At 49.2% G+C, this 21,896-nt stretch overlaps 1 protein-coding gene across 1 annotated transcript in view; it reads left to right on the top strand.

Annotated features, from left to right (window-relative positions):
• Positions 1-369: 369 nt before the first annotated feature.
• The window catches only part of LOC147684297 (uncharacterized), a 164,405-nt gene continuing 142,878 nt past the window's right edge, over positions 370-21,896 (top strand). The window contains exons 1-2 of the mRNA XM_086942304.1: positions 370-561; positions 1,538-1,766. Coding sequence (XP_086798430.1) covers positions 370-561; positions 1,538-1,766 — 421 coding nt within the window. The remainder of the gene's footprint in view (positions 562-1,537; positions 1,767-21,896) is intronic.

Here is a 21,896-nt window from a genome sequence, read left to right as displayed (position 1 = left end):
GTCATCGACTCCATTGTTAGTGTTTTTTTCCACCATCGGGTTCCGATGTGAATTGCTACGCTCCGGCACTGTTTCTTGGGTTCCCTTCGACGCGCCATCCACTACTCTTGACAGTATTGTTTCTCGATTGCGTTTCCCATTCTGCATGTATCATTTCGACTCCAAGGTCTTCGATCGGATACTTGTGGCGGGCCGTTGGGCCTACCCCGCGCTCACTAGCAGTCGATGGAACAGACTCTATTCAAGCTCTGTACCGGGTGTCATGTTGAGTTTCCTCCCACAGACTTACATAAAGTGTGCAGCCTCTGCCTGTCTTCGGAACACGAGGAAAAAGACTGCAACGAATACTGATCCTTTAGATCCAAGAAGATGCTCCGTGACCGTCAGGCTCAACATCACAAAATGCAACATCAGAGCAGCTCCGCACCGGACATCTTCGGCGAAGATTCAGACAGAGAAGAATTCCACGCTCAAGGAGACGAAGAACCAGAGCATATCTCCGTGTCTGAGGCCGACTCCGACATGGAAGGAGAGGAGCAAGTTACACCGTGTCAGCGTACCGTGAGTAGAGAAACACCCTTGCCCCAGCAACACAAGAAGAAAACTGCTTTGGTCCCTCCTCTGCCTTCGGGCCAAGGTCGGCACAAAGGAAAAGTTCCGGACGCCCCACCCTCTCGCCAGGTGCCGAAACACAAAGAAAAACGCTCGGGCTAAAGTCGGCCCCATGCCGGGCCGAGCTGAAACCTTCGGTGTCGAAACCGAAGCATGTTGTGGTAACCATTCCATGGTTACCGAAGAGTAAATCTTCTGAGCCGAAAGGTTTGTAGCCGAAACTTCTGACACCAAAAACGCCGACCAAAGAAAAAAAGACCCCAAAAGAGCCTCAGTCCAATGTTCCACCTTCGGATCCGAAACAAAAATGAACTGGTAATAAATCCAGACACTGGACGTATTCATGGCAAATTACCAGAGAAGAGGAAGATGGGTCTGCAGGAGGATTACAACATTCCTCTAAAGAGAAAAAATGTGAGTACTAACCCTTCTCTTCTCCACCTTACATTCCACCTCCTTCGCCCACTGATCCTAATTTGCTCATCACACCCACACATTCACCACTATCACCGGACCCACAGGATGATGGGGATGGGGATGAGGATAGGCCACGGGATAATGCCCCATGGGAAGACCATGACACTGATCCGAACACTGATAATGATCCAGATCTATATCAACACCAGACGACAGCATAGGATACATTGAGCTACTTAACAGGTCTGCCTTTTATTATGGTGTGGAGCTACATAAAGAAGCTCTAGAAGAGGATTTCTTATTCAAAACCCTAAGTTCCTCTCAGAGAGCTACTCACACACTACCAATGCTCAAAGTGATGCTTAAGCATACAGATGAGATCTTTAATGGTCCCGTGAGGGCAAGAATCATTACACCCAGGGTGGAGAAAAAGTATAAGCCTGCACCGACTGACCCCGCCTATATCAAAGGTCAGCTGCCTTTAGACTCTGTTTCCATCGCTCTCAAGAGAGCCATCTCACAGACTACCGGTGAGGCCCCTCCTCCTGATAAGGAGTCAAAATTAATTGATGCCTCGGGCAAAAGGGTAGCATCGCAAGTGCCTAATCATTGGCGCATTGCTAATGCGCAAGCTTTGTTAGCTCGCTCTGACGGGGCTCATTACGATGAGCTAGAGAAACTAATGCAGCTCCTGCCTGATGAAAACAAATCAAAGGCTTATGACCTTATTCAGGGGGGTAAATAAATCACCAATGCCTTCATCAGGTGTGCCTCAGACACCATAACCTGCGCAGTGAACACTAGCGTACTGCTATGCAGGCATGCTTGGTTGAGAATTTCAGGATTCAAACCAGAGGTTCAAGTCTCTATTCTCAACCAACCATTTGACAAAGAACACCTCTTCTGCCCACCAGTGGACACTTTGCTAGAGAAAATGAAGGACACAGGTCGCCAAGTCCATGGGGGCTTTACAATTACCTTCAAATAGGGGATCCTTTTGTCGCTCATTATACAGCGCTGGCTCCAAAAATATTTCCATCGAGAATCCCCCCTCCTCTTACAAAGGCAACAACCAATCACCCTCATCAAGAGGCTATTTTAGAGGTGGATTTAGAGGTAGCAACGGTAAGGGAAGAGGCAGATCTGTTGGCCACACACCTAAACACAAAATGCCCAAGTTTCGCATTTAGGTATCCACACCCATTGTCCAGAGGCAATGCACTTTGGATGAATTGGTCAGAGATATTTGCCAATGCTTTTCTGCCTCTCCCACTCATTCCATCAGTGGTTTAGAAACTCAGACAGGCGTCAGACACTAATCCTAGTTGCTCCCACATTGGCGCGTCCAAAAACTACATTTCACACCCAATCTCCTCCCGCAGATCCATGGAGAGATATAACAGCCAGATCCCAGTCATCTCAACCTTGCGATCTGGCACCAGAAGTCTTCGAGTTTGGCGACCTCAATCTCACACCAGACTGCATGACCATTATCAAAGTGGCTAGGCCTCCTACCACAAGAGCTTGCTATGCAGCAAAGTGGAAGCGGTTTGTCATATACTGTAATAACAACCAAATCAACCCGCTTGATGCTGCCGTTCAAAACATTATGTGCTATTTATTGCATCTGCAGCGTTCAAACTGAGCGTACACATCCATACAATTACATCTTGCTGCAATAGCTGCATACTTTTAGAATAGACAACATTTTTCTCTCTTCAGAGTGCCTGTCATTAAAGCATTTATGGAGGGACTTGATAGTCATTCCCCCCAAAACTTCCACCTGCTTCAGTTTGAAAACTCAACGCGGTCCTCACCAGACTCATGGGTCCACTTTTTGAGCCATTGCACAGATGTGATGCAATTTCTGACTTGAAATATAGCTTTCTTCATAGATATCACATGACTGAGAAGAGTGATTGAGCTTCAGGCACTAACCCGTCATAAGAACCATTTTTACAAGTACACCAAAACAAAGTGGTTCTTCGGACCTACCCTAAATTAATACCCAAGGTAATTTCTGCCTTTCATATCCCCCAATCTGTTGAGTTGCCTGTGTTCTTCCCTCAACCAGATTCTGTGGCAGAACCTGATCTATGCACCTTGGATGTGAAAAGAGCATTACTCTACTACGTAGAAAGGACAAAACCTTTCCATAATACTGTAGTATTCTTGCATCTGGTTTATGTTATATGTGCTTTCTCCACCACCAGTCCAGCTAGTAGAATGTTGCAGCTATGATGCACTAGAGAATGTTGGGATGCTGTGGATGACAGTTGACATTGGGCTGAGCATCATGCTGAATGCTCCTGGTGGGGCCGTTATACCAACTTAACTGCATATCTTCTTAATAAATATCTTAACTACATCTACAGCGTGGGACTCCATTACTACATTATTTATGGCGACGATGGATCAACGAACCTACCACTTATATGAATGAAGTGCAACTACTTTAAAGCTAGTAAGATATAAGATACCTCTCAAGCAAGAAAACTTTAAAAAAAAAAAGCGTAATTACATAAAGAGTAACCTGACAAGCAAGAGAGAGGTCACGCAAGAAACCTACGAAAAAAAGAGTAATCTGACAAGCAAGAGAGAGGTCACGCCTGTATGCCCCACCAGTGTCCACTTCACCTGACAGCTCAAGAACAGGCGTGCTACATCATCTAGCAATTTGTCAGCAAGCTGAAGCCTTCTACAAAAAGAAACGTTTGCAGTCTTAAAGAAAAGAAGTGTTTCAAATCTACTGCTGTTTGGTTTATGTATGTCCGGAGGCATAAATCAAGCCTCGGAGATACTAGTACTCAATGCTGGTTCAAAATTGACTGTTTGCTTTACACATGTCCGGCCGTTATACCAACTTAACTGCATATCTTCTTAATAAACATCTTAACTACATCTACAGCGTGGGACTCCATTACTACAAATACCAAACAACTATTTGTGGCTTTTACTCCACTACATAAAGGCAATCCATATCAAAATCAGGTATTGCACGGCGGATAGTCAAGTGTATTCAAATATGCTATGCAAAAGCAAAACGAATATTGACAATTCCCCCTAGAGTGCACTCCACACGCAAACTGGGGGCTTCTATGGCATTTCTAATAAATATACCGATAGATGACATTTGCCAAGCTGCAAATTTGGTCTACACCACACACATTCACAAAACACTGTTGTGTAGATGTGTTAGCAAGCTAGTCTGGGCCAAGCAGTTTTACGTACACTATTTCAAACGACTGCAACAGCTACAGGTTAGCCACCACTTTGGGGGTTTACTGCTGTATAGTCCATGCAAAGCATGTGATCTACAGCTCACATGCCTCGAACGGAAAATGCTACTTACCCAGTATGCATCTGTTCTTGGCATTTTGAGCTGTAGATTCACATGCGCCCACCCGCCTCCCCGGGTACCTAGACCTGTTGCAGTGACATCTTACTTAGATACATACATACATGGACATCTTTTACTACTTCTACTAACTCCATTATCACCCTCTGCGGGAAACCAATCTAATGATGGAGTTGATCCCCCATGTGCACGATCACCGGAAGGAGGAGTCCCCTACCTCGTGACTGGAAAAGAGTTCTTCAAAGAAAAACAAAGTGTAAACATCCAGGACCTAACACTAGATGGAAGGCTATGCAAAGCATGTGAATCTACAGCTCTACATGCCAAGAACAGATGCATACTGGATAAGTAGGATTTTCCTTTCATGTGTTTACTGTCAGGACATGTGCACTACATGTCCTGCCTGTGTAGAATACGTTATTTATTTATTTAGAAAGTGTTATAGAGCGCGAACATGACCCTTGCAGGTATCGGAGCGCTGTACATACGGCGAAAGCATGAATAAACTTCATACAATAGAAGTCAGTAAAGTGACATCACAAGGAATACACAGTCACGATCAGGGACCTGGTATTGGGCAACATTAGATCCATTTCTCCTAAGGCGTAAAGAATTTCCTGTAACAATTAGCAAAACAAGCAAAAGTGTACTTGATGGCGAAGACGTGATTAAAACTTCATACAGAAGAAGTCCGTAAAGTGACAACACAAGGAGTACACATTCACGATCAGGGACCTGGTAGAGGACCACACTAGATCAATTTATCCTAGGGTGTAACATGAAACCTGTAACATTTAGCAAAACCAGCAAAAATGAACTTGAACCAACATAGTACAATAATGAACAACCTTGATGGATGAGGACCCTCGGGAAAAATAACAATTAATAACCAATCCTAAAATAAATGGAGAACAATAAGCTGGGTGAGAGGTCTATCAGCAAGGGGACATGTAAAAAAGAGCATGATCATGCAGTTAATGAACATTCAGGAAAAAAGATTTTGGCCTGTTTCTTGGAATAGGCCGTGGAGGGATTGGCTCTCATCTCCGAAGGAAGAGTGTTCCAAATTCTGGATGCCTGACCGGAGAAAGCACGTTTGTACGTACTTTCCTTCTTGAATTTTGGAGGTTTCAAGAGAAGTGTGGCCGTACTTCTTAAGGTCCGATTAGAGCCAGAAAGAACAAACTTGTTCACTAGATAAGCCGGAGTGTTGTAATGTTATGTTAAAATATTTTATACCGCGCACGTTCACCGAAACGGATTCTTGGCGCTCATAACAAATGCGGAGGGCAAGGGCAGAGGTTTACTCAAATGTCAACTGATAAAGGAACGTCTTCAGTGTCCTACGAAAACGGTCGTAGGTAGGGCAGTGGCGAAAAGAAGACGGAAGGGAGTTCCAAAGTTTGGGGGCTAGAAAAGAGTCGACTTGAGACGAAACTCTGGACCCTTCGACATTCACCTGAGCTGAACACTGAAGAATCTCCCATGTAGCCAAGGAGTGACCACCCTGGGCAGCCAGGCACCATCCAGCAACTCGACTGCTTGCTTTGTCCCCGTTCCCGCCGGAACCCGAGCACAGAGCCAGACAAGACCTCGACTCCCGGACCTCTCTGACCCCACTGCACGACTCCAGCACAGCTGAGCCCCGTGGAAGGTGTCGGAAACTGTGGAACCAGGCAACTTGGAAAGTCTTCAACTTGCTAACAGCGCAGCTCCTGAGGCATCCTTGAAGCTGTGCACGGGGGACTGAGACACCCCGACACCGAGCTCCACCTGCACCGAAGACCAGCCCTCCACACTCCACTAGATCTGCGTGGGGCCCTTCTGCTTGTGTTCTGCTTGACACGTCGTCCGGTTGCTGGCCAGTTGGCTAGTAGCCCTGTGGCGACGATCCTTTTACAAATCCATCGCTGGTCTGGTTGCTCCAGACCGGCCCTTGCTTCCCTGAAGAGGTGAAGTACCTCAGACCCTCCTGGTCTGCACCAGAAGCCTTTTGTGTATCCTGCGTGGGTTGCCTTTGCTTAGGCTTATTGGCTCCGATCTTGAAGCCGACCCCTCCATCTACGAAAACCTTCGTGGGACAGCTCCTCTCCAGCACCTGGCCATCCTCGACACCTCCTGGTCCACGTGGCTGCAACAACAAGCTTCATCCCAGCACCTGATTGCTCCTTGGCGACGCCTGGTTCCTTCCCTGGCTCCACCCGGTCACTGGCTAGTGACCTAGACTCTGTCACCTCTGCTTTCAGGTCTTCTCCATCCTCGATCTACCCTTGGATCCACCCGGACATCTTCCTCTTGGTCGCCTGCAGCATCTTTTCTCCAAGGGTCCATAGGCTTCAACAGCGAAACCCAACACATCTTCAGACCTAAGCACCGCTTCCTGTGGGTGAGGTAACGCAAGTACTTCGGTGCTCCCAAGGGTATTGACTATCCAAGTGTCTAGGTTTTTAGTTGGGTCCTCCTAGCTAGACCGGAAATGTCCTAAATCCTTCTTTACTTACCTTTTAAGTTCCCATTGACTTTCACTCTCGCGTGAGAGTACCGACTCTGCACGCTCCGCCTGTGGGCCTCCTACTCCTAACCTAAGGGTCGGATATTGTAGCCCCAGTGATTTCCTAGGCCCTAGGCCTCTTCCTTTCCCAAGTCGTGGTTCTTACTTACTTAGTATATGGTTTTACGCGCCCCTAGGGCCTAACTGTAAATTGTGCTATTTAAAGTATTTCTAAGTGTAACTTGTGATGTGCCTTTGCCTCTGATCTCATAAAGAGTTCAGAGGAGTGTGTTAGTAAATAAATACATATATATTTTATATATATCCTGTGTGGTGTCCTTTCATTTGATATTCAAGGGGTTACATATGGTAAAACAGCTGGCTTTACACGCCCTCAAGAGTCTTTTAGCCTAAGACTGTTCTGTCCACGCTACCCCTAGGATAGCTCGTCTATAAGGTTGACTTTACAACCATCACCATAAGGGTTGTTTGGACTGGTGCAAGGTGATCACTAGAATAGTGAACACCATATACCAGGCCAACTTCTCACATCCCCCATATCCAGAGATGCACGGCCTCTTGACAAAGGGTCCACAACCTCACCCGCTCTGTTTGTTACAGTATCATACGTTGGTGGTGTCCGTGAACATCTGCACTAGCCTTCCCTTGATGGGGGGGTGGGGGTATAAAGGCTTTCAGTGCCAAACCGATCACTTTGAGCTCCAGCACGTTGATGTGGAGTCTGGATTCCACTGTAGACCAGAGTCCTCTGATCTCCACCTCTCCCCGATGGCCGCTCCATCCCAGGAGTGACTCCTCTGTTACTACTGTGAGATCTGGTTGGGGAAGGGAGAGCGGTTTGCTTCTGACCCAATCACTGCAGCCACCACTGCAGGTCTCGTGCAGTTCCATCTGAGATCTGGACCATGTCAGTGAGTTTCCCTGATGTTGCGCCCACCGGAACTTCAGGTTCCATTGCAGAGCCCGATTTATGACATCTGTCATGTGTCACTAGCAGGATACAGGAGCCCCTGAGACCCTGCATTCTCACCGAGATCCTGGATGGAGGCTGAAACATCGGAATCATAGCCTGAATATCCTGGACCCCCTGCTCGGGGAACAGGGGGGTTGAGTAGGAGGGGCGAGAAGATAAGCCCGAAACTGCACTGTGTCCAGAACGGCTCCAATGAAATCAGCGTCTGAGAGGGAGTCAGGGTGACTTTGGCACGTTGATAATGAACCCCAGCGAATGGAGGAGGTTTGCCGTAGTCTGGAGGTGGAAGTCGACAGCCTGGGCGAGCCCGCCTTCAGCAGCCAGCCGCCGAGATAGGGAAAGATTGGAACCCCTGAACGGCGCAGATAAGATGCGACCACTGCCATCGCCATGATGAACACCCAAGGGGTGCTGGTAAAGCCAAAGGGGCGCATGGCGAATGGAAAATGCTTGTTGTCTATGCAGGAAAGGGCCCCTTTTTGCCTGGTGTCTGATGCACTTTGACTCGGTGTGCACTTGATCCCTGTCAATCAGGTCCCCAGTGCCGGTGTTCTTTCCTAAACTGCACCTTTGTTCCCACAATTGTCGCACCTCTGGCTCACTTACAAGTCCCTTGTAAAAGGTCCCAGTGGTACCAAGGGCCGTGTGACCAGAGAGAGTCTCTAAGGGCTGCAGCATGTATGGTACCACACTCCGAGACCCCTCACCAACCACGCACACTGCCATCACACACTGTGTTTTGATGCAGCTAAAACTTCAGAGTTGACATGGCACACACCCCTGTGTGCCATGCCACCAACCACTGCCTATGGCATAGGTAAGTCACCCCTCTAGCAGACCTCACAGCCCTACGTCAGGGTGTACAATCCAACAGGTGAGGGCACAGCTGCATAAGTAATACGCCCCTACAGTGTCTGAGTCCGTGCAGTGGAGCCATTCTGAGTGCACGGGCTGGAAGGTTATCATTATAAACTCCTCAGCTTCTTGATGGCTTTACTGAATGTTATCAAACTCCTCAGCTTCTTGATGGCTTTACTGAATGCTACGGAGTTTGTTATCAAACTCCTCGGTATAATAAACCCACTCTGAGGCCAGTGTTGTATTAATTGCAAAATGCACTTGGAGGGCATCTTAGAGATGCCCCCTGAAAGACGACCTACTCCCTCGTGTCCAGCGGACTGGTCACAACCAGCCTGCATCTGACAGAAACAGGTTAGTATTAGATTCCTTACCTTAGAATATCCCCAGGCGTCAGACTGGATCTGGAAACTTTTGCGTCGCAGTTCCCTTGCGCGCCGGTAGGCGTCGTCTGCGACTCCGCGTCCGGCGTCGTTGACACCGTGGTGATGTCATCGGAGTACTTAGACGCTGCTATAGGAGAGTAGGGTCTGCAATCCTATGGTCACCCCAGATTTTTGCTTTTTGCTTCACTGGTTTACGACTTCCCTGGCTGTGGGCCTGCTAATCAGACCCACAGCCTCGCTGTTCTCTCTCTAAATTGACACACATGTACTTAAGGTGCATTTACCAATTGGTATTGGGTCACTCTTGTAAGTCCTTGTACAGTGTACCAAAGGTACCCAGGGCATAAGTGTACCCAAGGCCTACCAGGTGCTGCAGCATGTATTATGCCACCCCTGGCTGGCCATCCAAACAGACACAACTGGCTGATCACTCAGCTGGGGCAAGGTGGTGTAATCACCCCTTGCTTAGATATAGTATACCTATATCTAACCTTATATCTGGACACATATACACCTATAAGTCACTTCTATGGCAGGCCTTAACAATCCTGAAGGCAGAGTGCTTGGTTTTATGTGAGATGGTGCTCTAGCATGAGCTGAGCCTGTCTGCAGCTTTTGGAACCATGTCCTATAGCTGTTCTAGGATATTGCCATACCATATACTCTTCAGTGCATTATGAACCTTGCGGTTAAATGCTAACTATGGTTTGGCTTTATCAAAACATGGCGAGTAAGGTGTTATACGTTTTGAAATACTACCCCCTCGCCAGTCCTGGCAACGGGGGTAGCATTCCACCCTTCTAGAGGGAGAAGACGTGTTGTTCCTACTATTTCCGGTTAAAGTTAACCAGAGCCTCAGCATCACAAAATGGATGCTGCTGCCACAGACACAAGTCTGACCTCCTGCTGCTGGGAGCCCTTCCAGCGAGGGAGGCTTGGACAATAGGTTTCCTGCCTTGGGAGGTGCTAGCACCTCCCCAGACAGGACTTTGTGTATTGGGACAGGGAGGGCTGAAAGGATTGAGACACTGCCTGGGCCACACAAGGTGTCCCATGCATAGTCCTGTTCAAACCGGTGCTGGGGCTTTCCTGCCCCAGCTCTGGCGTGAAACTGGACAAAGAGAAAGTGGTGTAACCGCCCACTTCCCTGGTCCCACCCATAGGAGGGACCTAGCAGGTAATCCAGCCCCTAAGATTCGTATATAGGTATGAGCTGAGTCTAGAGACTTTAGATTATCCTGACTGAAACGAAGAAACGAAACTCTGGACCTTCATCACTCTACTTTGGAACAAGATGACTGAAGAATCTCCCTTGTGGTCAAGGAGTGACCACCCTGCACAAGCAGGCACCATCCAGCGATCGACGACTTGCTTTGCCGCCGCCTCCCGCCGGAGCCCGAGCCCAGAGCCTAACAAGAACCGATTACCAGACATCCAACAGCCCGATCCACAGTCCCTGCAAAGCTGAGACCCGTGGAGGCGACGAGAGATGTGGGACCGGCCATCTTGAAAAGTCTGCGACCTGCTAACTGTGCAGCCCCTGAGGCCTCCTCGAAGCTGTGCATTGGGGATTGAGAATCCCCAGCCCCGAGCAGCATCTGCACCAAAGATCAGCCCTGCACACTCCACGAGTTCTGCGTGGGGCCCTTTTGCATTTTCCTGCTCGACGCGTCTGCCCGGTCACTTTTGCGAGTTGGCTAGTGGCCATCTTGGCGACGATCCCATGAAACTACACTGCTGGTCTGGTTGCTCAAGACTGGCCCTTGCTTCCCTGAAAAGAAGCAGCCCCTCAGATCTTGCTATTCTGAGTAAGACGCCTACATCGATTCCTGCATGGGTTGCCTTTGCCAAGGCTTGTTGCCTCCAATCTTGAAGCCGACACCCCCGACAGCGATAGCCTTCGTGGGACAGCTCGTGCCTACACCCTGGTTGTCGTCGACGCCTCCTGGTCCACGTGGCTGCAGAGACAAGCTCCCCATCAGCACCTGATTGCAACGCGACATCACCTGGTTCCATCCTGGTTCCATCCTGGTAACTGGCTAGTGACCCAGACTCTATTCCCTCTGCTTTCAGGTCCTCTACATCTTCGATCCACCCTTGGATCCACCCGGACTCTTCTCTTCAGGATGCCTGCAGCATCTTTACTCCAAGGCTCCATAGATCTCCATGACGAAACCCGACACACTTTGGGACCTATGCACCCGCTTCCTGTGGGTTAGGTAACGCGAGTACTACGGTGCTCCTGCAGAGGTTTACATCCCTAGTGTCCTAGTTTCAAGTGGTTAAGTTCTATTCCAGTCGGAAGGCTCCTAAATCTTTAACTTTATAACTTTTACGCACCTATTGACTTCTATGTGTGAACTTGTGTGCTTTTAGACACTGCACACGCATCCCGTGGGCCTCCTGCTCCCTAAGCATTGTTAGTCCAGTGTAGCCCCAGCGATTCCCAAGGCCCTTGGCCTTACCATTGTTCGTGTCATGGTACTTATACCACTTTTTTGATATATGGTTTGACGGTCCACCCCGCCCTATCCATAATTGTGCAACTTTTGTCTATTCTATTAAGTTACTTGTTTTGCGCTTGTGCTTCTGTGCTCATAAAGAGTTCAGGGGTTTGTTTAGAAATAAATACATATATATTTTGAATATATATCTTGTGTGGTGTCCTTTCATTTGGTATTAAAGGGATTTCTTATGGTAAAACAGCCGGCTTCACATGCCCTCTTGAGTTTAGCCTAAGACTGCTCTGTCCATGCTACCACTAGGTTAGCTGGTCCATAAGGTTGACTTTACAACCATCACCATAAGGGTTGTTTGGACTGGTGTAAGGTGCTCAGTAGATTAGTGAACATCATATATCAGGCCAACTTCTCACATTGGTGGCAGCGGTTGGGATTAGAGCTTGATGTTGTTTTACCAATTGTAATCTTTGCAATATCATTTGAAAGATCACATAGGTACCTATTGGTACATGTAAAACAAGTCTAGAATACTTAAGTTCTACTGAACTTAGTTGTTGTTGAGCACAGGGCCTAGTACACCCTGACTACAACTCCTAGAGAGGTCCAGTAGGAAAACACTTAGTGTAGGTAGGTGCATACACCCACACCTCACTAGAGCAATGTCTGGCACAGGAGAGCCCAGTGGACTCCAACCTGTGGAAGTGACCCTCACAAGGCACCCTCCAGATTTGCTATCTTCAGTTTCAAGGAACTGAGGCACTTGTGTACAACAAGAAGGCTGAAACAAGGGTCTAACCCTACACCTCAGGAACTCCTAGATCTCTTAGATGAGTCTGAAGCTCTAAAAGCCTCAGGTACAGCTCCTACAGGGAGTGCAGAAGAGGTCTCACCCTCTACAGAGGATGCCACTGACCCCCCTGTCATAGAAGATGATGAGGTTGAGGAAGAATCTGGGGATGAGGATGATAGCCAGGTCCAGGTCAGGAGACTTAGCCAGGCTAACTTAAGCCAATGTGGGGCTGAGAATGGGACAGCCCCATTCAGGCCTCCAAGTGGGCTTAATCAGAGGTACAGGAGAGAGAGATCTCGTTTAGGAGATTCTCATCACTCCAATGCTTCTAGGGGTTCTCAGAGGGGAATGACATCTCCTCAGAGGAGAGAACACCAGGATAGGATGAGGGAAGTCAATCTCAGAATTGAGAGAGAACAACTTTCCCTAGCCAAGGAGAAACTTGTTTTTGAGAGAGAAAGGAAGTTAGGTGGGCTAGAGCCCACTGGTGGCAGCAGTATCCCTAAGGATAAAGACAGAGCCTATGACAATAGACACCTGAGTAAGATTGTGCCCCCCTACAAAGATGGGGATGACATCCACAAGTGGATAACTGCTTTGGAGAGGGCCTGCAAAGTACAGCAGGTACCCCGAAGTCAGTGGGCAGCAATCTTGTGGCTCTCCTTTTCAGAAAAAGGTAGAGATAAGCTCCTCACAGTTAGTGATGGGGATGCTACTGATAATTACACTGTCCTGAAGAGTGCTCTGATTGATGGGTTTGGCTTAACGCCTGAACAGTACAGGTTGATGTTCAGAGATACCCAGAAGACACAGACTCAGTGGGGAAGTGTGGCTCAATGGTTAGAGCGGCAGACCCTGATGCAGAGGTCTAGCCCGGGACCAGGGTTCAATTCCCCGCCTCGGTGGGTCTTGGGCTCAAAATTCCACGGACCTGATAATTCTCGCCTCGGTGCCTATTCCAATCATGGAGTCCCACTCTGCAACTCTGGGCAATAGCTTGCTTAATCTCCACAACGGCCCCCACAACGCTAAGGATGCCTGGCCTCCACCTTGGGGGTGCCCAGGAGTGGACGCCTCACAGGGAAAGCCAGGATGGGTTCCACAGCGGTATTCGTCCAAGCGCCTTGAGACCCTTGCGGGTGAGTAGTGCGCTATACAAGTATCAATTTACATTTTACATTTACTCAGGACTGGACTGATTTTGTAGATTGTGCTACTAAGGCTCTGGAGGGCTGGTTATTGGGCAGCAAAGTACATGACTATAAGGAATTGTATATTTGATTATGAGGGAGCAGATCCTTAGTAATTGTCAAAACCAGTTACTACATCAGCACGTGGTGGACTCAGATCTGACCTCTCCCCAAGAATTGGGTAAAAGGGCAGATAAATGAGTCAGACCCAGGATTAGGCCTAGAAATCAGGGTAATGACCAGAAGAAAGATTCTACCAAGCCTCAAGAGAAAAGTGGGGATAAATCTAAAGACAAGACTTCCCCAGGGCCCCAAAACTCCAAGGATGGGGGTGGGTCCCAAGACACTTCCTTTAATCAGAAGAAACCTTATTGCCATAGCTGCAAACAGGTAGGCCACTGGAAAACGGACAGTTGCCCAAAGGCCAACAATAAGGAGAACATACTCCCAAGTAATACTCCCAGACCTCCTGTTACTATTAGTAGTAATCCCCCAGGTGGTGGGAATGCCCCCAAGAATTTGGCTGGGTTTACTTTGGGATCTCAGGTGGACTCTGGCCTAACCAGGTCCCCTACCACAGCTACTCTTGTCTGTGAAAATGGCATGGGGTTTGCCAACTACACTGCTTGTCCCAACACTTTGGGCAGGTACAGACAGGAGCCCCTCATCAATGGTTCAAAAGTTGAGGCCTACCAAGACACAGGGGCTAGCATCACCATGGTGGCTGAGAGCCTAGTCCCCTCAAGGCAACTTATGCATGGTGCCACATACCAGGTAGTGAACATTGATGGAGTGCAGAGAGATCATCCCATAGCAGTGGTAAATCTCAGCTGGGGAGGTGTCACTGGTCACAAAAGAGTGGCAGTGTCACCAAACTTGCCTGTAGATTGCCTACTGGGGAATGATTTAGAGACCTCAGCCTGGGCCGAGGTAGAGCAAGAAACCCATTTTAAAATGGTAAACCTCCATGGTAAGGTTAGTGGGGCCGTGATAGCCACAGCCCCAGTCCCAGAAGTCCTCCCTGAACAGGTCAGGAGGGCTGTGCCAGTCACAACCCTATCCCAGAAAGATGCCTTTCCTGAACAGGTTGGCAAGGCTGTGATGGTCACAGCCCAAACCCAAACTGAGTCCCTTCCTGAAAAGGTTGGTGGAGTTGTGATGACCACAGCTCAAACTCAGACAGATAATAGTGTTGTGAAGCCTGAAACAATGGATCACTCCACCAAAAAAAACAGGTCCCCCAGAGTCAGTGGGCAGCTATACTATGGCTCTCCTTTTCAGATAAAGGCAGAGATAAGCTCCTTACAGTTAGTGAGGAGGATGCTGACAACTACAAAGTCCTGAAGAGTGCTCTGCTAGATGGGTTTGGCTTAACCACTGACCAGTACAGGTTGCTGTTCAGGGATACCCGGAAGACACAGACTCAGGACTGGACTGATTTTGTAGATTGTGCTACTAAGGCTCTGGAGGGCTGGTTATTGGGCAGCAAAGTACATGACTATACAGGATTGTATAATTTGATTATGAGGGAGCAGATCCTTAGTAATTGTCAAAACCAGCTTCTACACCAGCACCTGGTGGACTCAGATCTGACCTCCCCCCAAGAATTGGGAAAGTAGGAAGGCAGACAGATGGGTCAGAACCAGGATTAGGCCTAAAAATCAGGGTGGTGACAGAAGAAAGATTCTACCAAGTCTCAAGAGAAAGGTGGGGATAAATCTAAGGACAAATCCACTACAGGGCCCCAATAATCCTCTGAGGGGAGTGGGTCCCAAACTCCTTCCTCTAATATCAAGAAACCTTATTGCCATGTCTGTAAGCAGCCTGGCCACTGGAAAACTGACAGCAGTTGCCCAAAAGCCAACAATAAGGAAAATAGTCCTCCAAGTAACACTCCAAGACTTCCTGTTACTACTAGTAGTAATCCCCCAGGTGGTGGGAGTACCCCCAAAACCGTGGCTGTGTATATTTGGGGAACTCAGGTGGACTATGGCCTAACCAGGTCCCCTAAAACAGAAACTCTAGTCTGTGAGGATGGCATGGGGTTTGCCAACTTCACAGCTTGTCCCAACACTTTGGGCAAGTACAGACAGGAGCCCCTCATCAATGGCCAGAAAGTTGAAGCCTACAGAGACACAGGGGCTAGCATCACTATGGTGACTGACAGTCTAGTCCCCTCAGGACAACTTTTACCTGGGTTCACCTATCAGGTGACCAACATTGATGGAGTGCAGAAAGATCATCCCATGGCAGTAGTAAATCTCAGCTGGGGAGGTGTCACTGGCCCACAGAGAGTGGAAGTGTCTACAAACCTGCCTGTAGATTGTCTACTAGGGAATGATCTAGAGATCTCAGCCTGGGCTGAGGTAGAACAAGAAAACCATTCCAAAATGGTAGGCCTTCCCGAAAAGGTTAGTGGGGCTGTGATGGTCACAGCCCCAGCCCAAGCAGAATTCCTTCCTGAAGAGGTTGGAAGGGCTGTGATGGTCACAGCCCAAGCTCAGGCAGACGTCCCTGAAAAGGTTGGCAGTACTGTGATGGTCACAGCCCACACCCAAACTGAGCTCCTTCCTTAAAAGGTTGGTAGGGCTGTGATGGTCACAGCCCAAACTCAAACAGATTTTAGTGTTGTGAAGCCTGAAACTATGGATCACTCCACTCAAATAGAGAGCATTGGGAAGGAAGAAAAGTCTCCCTCCCATCAGACATTAGGTGAGAGTCCGCCTCCTCAGGGAACTGACCCTACCCCTTGTGAAGGAACTGCCCCAGAGGTAGTCAGGCCTAGCCTGGCAGAGCCTCTGAAGTCAGTGGACCCTTCCAAGGTGGGATCCAATCTGGAGCAGGTAACCTGCCCCACTCTACCCTTCCTCAGTCAGCCCAGGGCTGCAGAGGTCAGGGAGGTCAGTGGTGGACCCCAAAGGGCCCCCTGTCCACAAGAACCACCCCATCAGCAGATTAGGGGCACCAAAGCTAGCAGCCCCAGCAAGTTAAACATGTCAAAAACTCCTGAAGGATCTCCCTTACACTTAGTTAGAAACCTCCCCCAGATGGATTCTGTTAGGCACAGCCAAACCTGGGACCCAAAGGCCCCAAACCTGACCTGTCCCTCCAGTAAGCCAACAAGAGGGACCCAGCCTCCAGCTGTAGATAGCCAGAGGTTAACCCTGAGAGCACACTGCAACTCAGTCAAGGAAAGAAAGGCCTATATGGTGGAAAGAGATTGGAGGAAGCTGAGTCCAACATTAGAGGAGCCTCACTTCAGTACTCCAGCTCAACACCAGCCTTTTACTGTGCCAAAACACACCACAGGTAGAAATTCCCTTTGGTGGAGACCCTATGATACCCTTAGGGCAAGGAGTTGCTTAGTGGACCATGAGACAGGGGGTAACTATGCTAGTGCAGGTACTTCCCTATATGGCCACTTAGGCAATATAAGCTTACCTTGTCAAGGATAGCCTTATCTCCTTTCGTTTGGGGGGGGGGGGGTTGTGTAGGAAGGTGGATACCTGACTATGGTTACCCCAGATTTTTTTGCCTAGTGTTTAGCTGGTTTTCGACTTAGTTGGCCTGGGACCCTGCTAATCAGGGCCCCAGGCTATCTGCTCTCACTTTAAAATGGACTCCCTGTACCCTAGGTACATCTCCAATTCGATACTGGACCACCTTATGAGCCCCTGTACAGTGTACTATAGGTGCCCAGGGCATAGGTGCATCCAAGGCCTACCAGGGGCTGCAGCATGTATTATGCCACCCCTGGCTGTCCACCCAAATTGACACAACTGGCTGATCACTCAGCTGGGGCAAGGTGGTGTAATCAACCCTTGCTTAGATATAGTATACCTATATCTAACCTTATATCTGGACACATATACACCTATAAGTCACTTCTATGGCAGGCCTTAACAATCCTGAAGGCAGAGTGCTTGGTTTTATGTGAGATGGTGCTCTAGCATGAGCTGAGCCTGTCTGCAGCTTTTGGAACCATGTCCTTATAGATGTTTTAGGATATTGCCATACCATAAACTCTTAAGTGTATTATGAACCTCGCGGGTAAATGCAAACTTTGGTTTGGCTTTATCAAAACATGTCGAGTAAGGTGTCATACGATTTGGAATGCTCCCCTTCGCCAGTCCCCCTCGCCAGTCCTGGCGACAGGGGTAGCATTCCACCCTTCTAGAGGGAGAAGATATGTTGTTCCTACTAATCCCGGTTAAAGTTAACCAGAGCCTCAGCATCACAAAATGGATGCTGCTGCCACAGACACAAGTCTGACGACCTGCTGCTGGGAGCCCTTCCAGCGAGGGAGGCTTGGACAATAGGTTTCCTGCCTTGGGAGGTGCTAGCACCTCCCCAGACAGGACTTTGTGTATTGGGACAGGGAGGGCTGAAAGGATTGAGACACTGCCTGGGGCACACAAGGTGTCCCATGCATAGTCCAGTTCAAACCGGTGCTGGGGCTTTCCTGCCCTAGCTCTGGCACGAAACTGGACAAAGGGAAAGGGGTGTAACCGCCCCCTTCCCTGGTCCCACCCATTTTTTTAAAAAAAAATTTTGTAAGACGTTTATTAGTATTCAAAAGTGCAGTACATATAGCAAAGCCTACAACCCTGCGGGCCGGCTGCAAAAGAGCGGTAGATCGTGAGGGTGAAGGTCTGCAGGGGAGGGTGTGCTGTTGCGCCCCACGTGTCTCTGGCATATGATTACAGGTATTATGGTCACTTTACCTCCGTTCAGCAAATAAACAGTTCCATAAGGGACGTCTTATTTTACAATTTTTCTAGAACTAAACCATGAATTCAGCAAACTAAACAGAACAGTTCGTATCGGCGTGTCCCAATGTTCCTTTAGCGGCTGCGCCGCGTCGTGTCTGTCCTGCTTGCACAGTGCTAAAAGAAGACCCCTCTAGACGGTGTGGTGTACACCGATAATGCGTCAGTACATTAGGGGGTCAGTGGTGCGCATGCGCAAATGATCGCGGACTTGAAGTGGGACAGCTCCTGTGGGCCGTGGTGTCTCGCCGGCCGCCGGCCTGGCTAGTGGCGTGTGTAGCAGTCAAGTGGAGTAGCCTAGCTGTTGGTGTAGCAGATGTCGCCCGCGCCTGGACTCGCTGTCGGGGGCGCGGTTAGTGGCGTCTGTCCACCGTGACGTGGAAGGTTGGTGAGGCTACAGTCGGTGATCAGGAGTTCGATACTGCAAACATATGAACATATGAGGGGAAGGGATGGGGGGGGGGGGGGGTGGAGTGCACTTGCGGGAGCGGTGTCAACGACTTGGAGCTGGGGGCGAATTGTGAGGCGGTGTCTGCTGGTGAGCACTTGTGTGGGTGGCTGGCCGTGTCTGTGGTCTGCGCGCTGGGTGATCGGCGTCTGGGTGGGGGGGGGGCACGGTGCGTGGTGGTTCCGTCTACTGAGCTGTTGCCCCCGTGGCGCTCACCCAGCACTGCTTTCTCTACGTGAGCCCTCTGACTGCGCCCTCCCCCTGCAGGGACCCCAGGATGCCATCCCAGAGCTGTGCAATCGGGAACTGCCTCAGACCTGCTATTTCCTCCCGGTGAAGTGCCGTACCCTCTGCTCTGGCCCAGTTAGTGAAGGATGCGAACCAGTGTGCTGGGGTAGGTGGTTCCCGCCGCTTCCAGTGCCTAGTGAGCAGCCGCTTGGCCGTGATGAGGCCCAGATCCCAGAACCGGGCCTGCGTCTTGTTTAGTTTAGTCCTTTTATACAACCCGAGAATGCATGCCTCCCACGTGTCGGGCAATCCCGGGCCCGTGCTGTGGATCAGGAGTGATGTCACTTCCCCCCAGTACGTAGCGAGTTCCCTGGTCCCACCCATAGGAGGGACCTAGCAGGTAATCCAGCAAAGATTCGTATATATGTAGGAGCTGAGACTTTAGATTATCCTGACTGAAACACTGAAATGAAACTCTGGACCTTCATCACTCTTATTTATTTATTTGCGGGTTTGTATCGCTCTTGAATCGACTCTTCCGGAGTATCTCTGCGCCCAAAAAACACCAGAAGCGTGGTCAAACAGTCAATGGATAGCAAATTAATTCTGAAACAGGAATGTTTTGAGCTTCTTCCGGAAGCTCAAATGTTCAGGACATTGCCTCAAAGCAAGGTGAAGCTTGTTCCATAGAGTGGGACCAACTACCGATAAGGCCTTGCCACCCTGTCTGGCTTTTCTCACAGCTGGCACTCTCAGGAGAAGCTGGTTACTGGACCTAAGAGACCGAACCGGATTGTATGGAATTAATTTATTTCTCCAATGCGATGGCCCTAAGTCATTTAGGCTCTTGTGGATTAGACAACAGGTCTTGAATTTTACCCTGTTACGGACTGAGAGCCAATGCAATTTCTCCACGAGGGGTTTGGATGGTGTCCTGGGGGGGGGGAGGGGGGCATTTAGTACCAGCCTGGCAGCAGTATTTTGAATCATCTGGAGTTTGGCCAATACTCCATCATTAGCCGATAGCAGGAGGCCATTGCAATAGTCAAAACGACTAAGTATCAGAGCTTGCACCAGGGTTTTCCTGGTGAAGTCAGATAGCAAGGGAAAAACCTTGCGTAGCAAGCCAATGACATGGAAACAGGAACCCACAGTAATGTTACAATGCTGTTTAAGAGAGAGTTCCTGATCCAAGCGCACACCCAGATTTTTAACGACCAGCTTAGGTTCTGGGACCGGGCCAAGATCTTGCGGCCACCAGTCCGGGGTCCATTCGAAGAAGACGACTGAAGAATCTTCCTTCTGGTCAAGGAATGACCACCCTGCACAAGCAGGCACCATCCAGCGATCGACAACTTGCTTTGCAGCCGCCTCCCGCTGGAGCCCAAGCCCAGAGCCTGACAAGAACTGGATTCCCAGACATCCAACAGCCCGATCCACAGTCCCGGCAAAGCTGAGACCCGTGGAGGCGACGAGAGACGTGGGACCGGCCATCTTGAAAAGTCTGTGACCTGCTAACCGTGCAGCCTCTGAGGCCTCCTCGAAGCTGTGCATTGGGGATTGAGAAGCCTCAGCCCCGAGCAGTATCTGCAGCAAAGATCAGCCCTGCACACTCCACGAGTTCTGCGTGGGGCCCTTTTGCATTTTCCTGCTCGACGCGTCTGCCCGGTCACTTGCCCATTGGCTAGTGGCCATCTTGGTGACGATCCCGTAAAACTACACCTCTGGTCTGGTTGCTCCAGACTTGCCCTTGCTTCCCTGAAAAGAAGCAGCACCTCAGATTGCTGGTCTGAGTAAGAAGCCTACATCGATTCCTGCATGGGTTGCCTTTGCCAAGGCTTGTTGCCTCCAATCTTGAAGCAGACACCGCCGACTGCGAGAGCCTTTGTGGGACAGCTCGTGCCTCCACCCTGGTCGTCGTCGACATCTCCTGGTCCACGTGGCTGCAGAGACAAGCTTCCCATCAGCACCTGATTGCAACGCGACATCACCTGGTTCCATCCTGGTTCCATCCTGGTCACTGGCTAGTGACCCAGACTCTGTTCCCTCTGCTTTCAGGTCCTCTACATCTTCGATCCACCCTTGGATCCACCCGGACTCTTCTCTTCAGGCTGCCTGCAGCATCTTTACTCCAAGGCTCCATAGATCTCCATGACGAAACCCGACACACTTTGGGACCTATGCACCCGCTTCCTGTGGGTTAGGTAACGCGAGTACTACGGTGCTCCTGTAAAGGTTTACATCCCTAGTGTCCTAGTTTCAAGTGGTTAAGTTCTATTCCAGTCGGAAGGCTCCTAAATCTTTAACTTTATAACTTTTACGCACCTATTGACTTCTATGTGTGAACTTGTGTGCTTTTAGACACTGCACACGCATCCCGTGGGCCTCCTGCTCCTTAACCATTGTTAGTCCAGTGTAGCCCCAGCGATTCCCAAGGCCCTAGGCCTTACCATTGTTCGTGTCGTGGTACTTATACCACATTTTTGATATATGGTTTGATGGGCCACCCCGCCCTATCCATAATTGTGCAACTTTTGTCTATTCTATTAAGGTACTTGTTTTGCGCTTGTGCTCCTGTGCTCATAAAGAGTTCAGGGGTTTGTTTAGAAATAAATACATATATATATTGAATATATATCTTGTGTGGTGTCCTTTCATTTGGTATTAAATTGGTTACATATGGTAAAACAGCTGGCTTCACGTGCCCTCTTGAGTTTAGCCTAAGACTGCTTTGTCCATGCTACCCCTAGGATAGCTGGTCTATAAGGTTGACTTTACAACCATCACCATAAGGGTTGTTTGGACTGATACAAGGTGCTCACTAGAATAGTGAACATCATATACCAGGCCAACTTCTCACAGCCACTGTGAGGCCCAAGGACTTAGCCGTATC

Source organism: Lissotriton vulgaris, chromosome 10 (genome assembly GCF_964263255.1).
Source record: "Lissotriton vulgaris chromosome 10, aLisVul1.2, whole genome shotgun sequence".
Lineage (NCBI taxonomy): Eukaryota > Metazoa > Chordata > Amphibia > Caudata > Salamandridae > Lissotriton > Lissotriton vulgaris.
The sequence above is the reverse complement of the archived record's forward strand: the minus strand, read 5'-3'. Positions and strand labels throughout refer to the sequence as shown.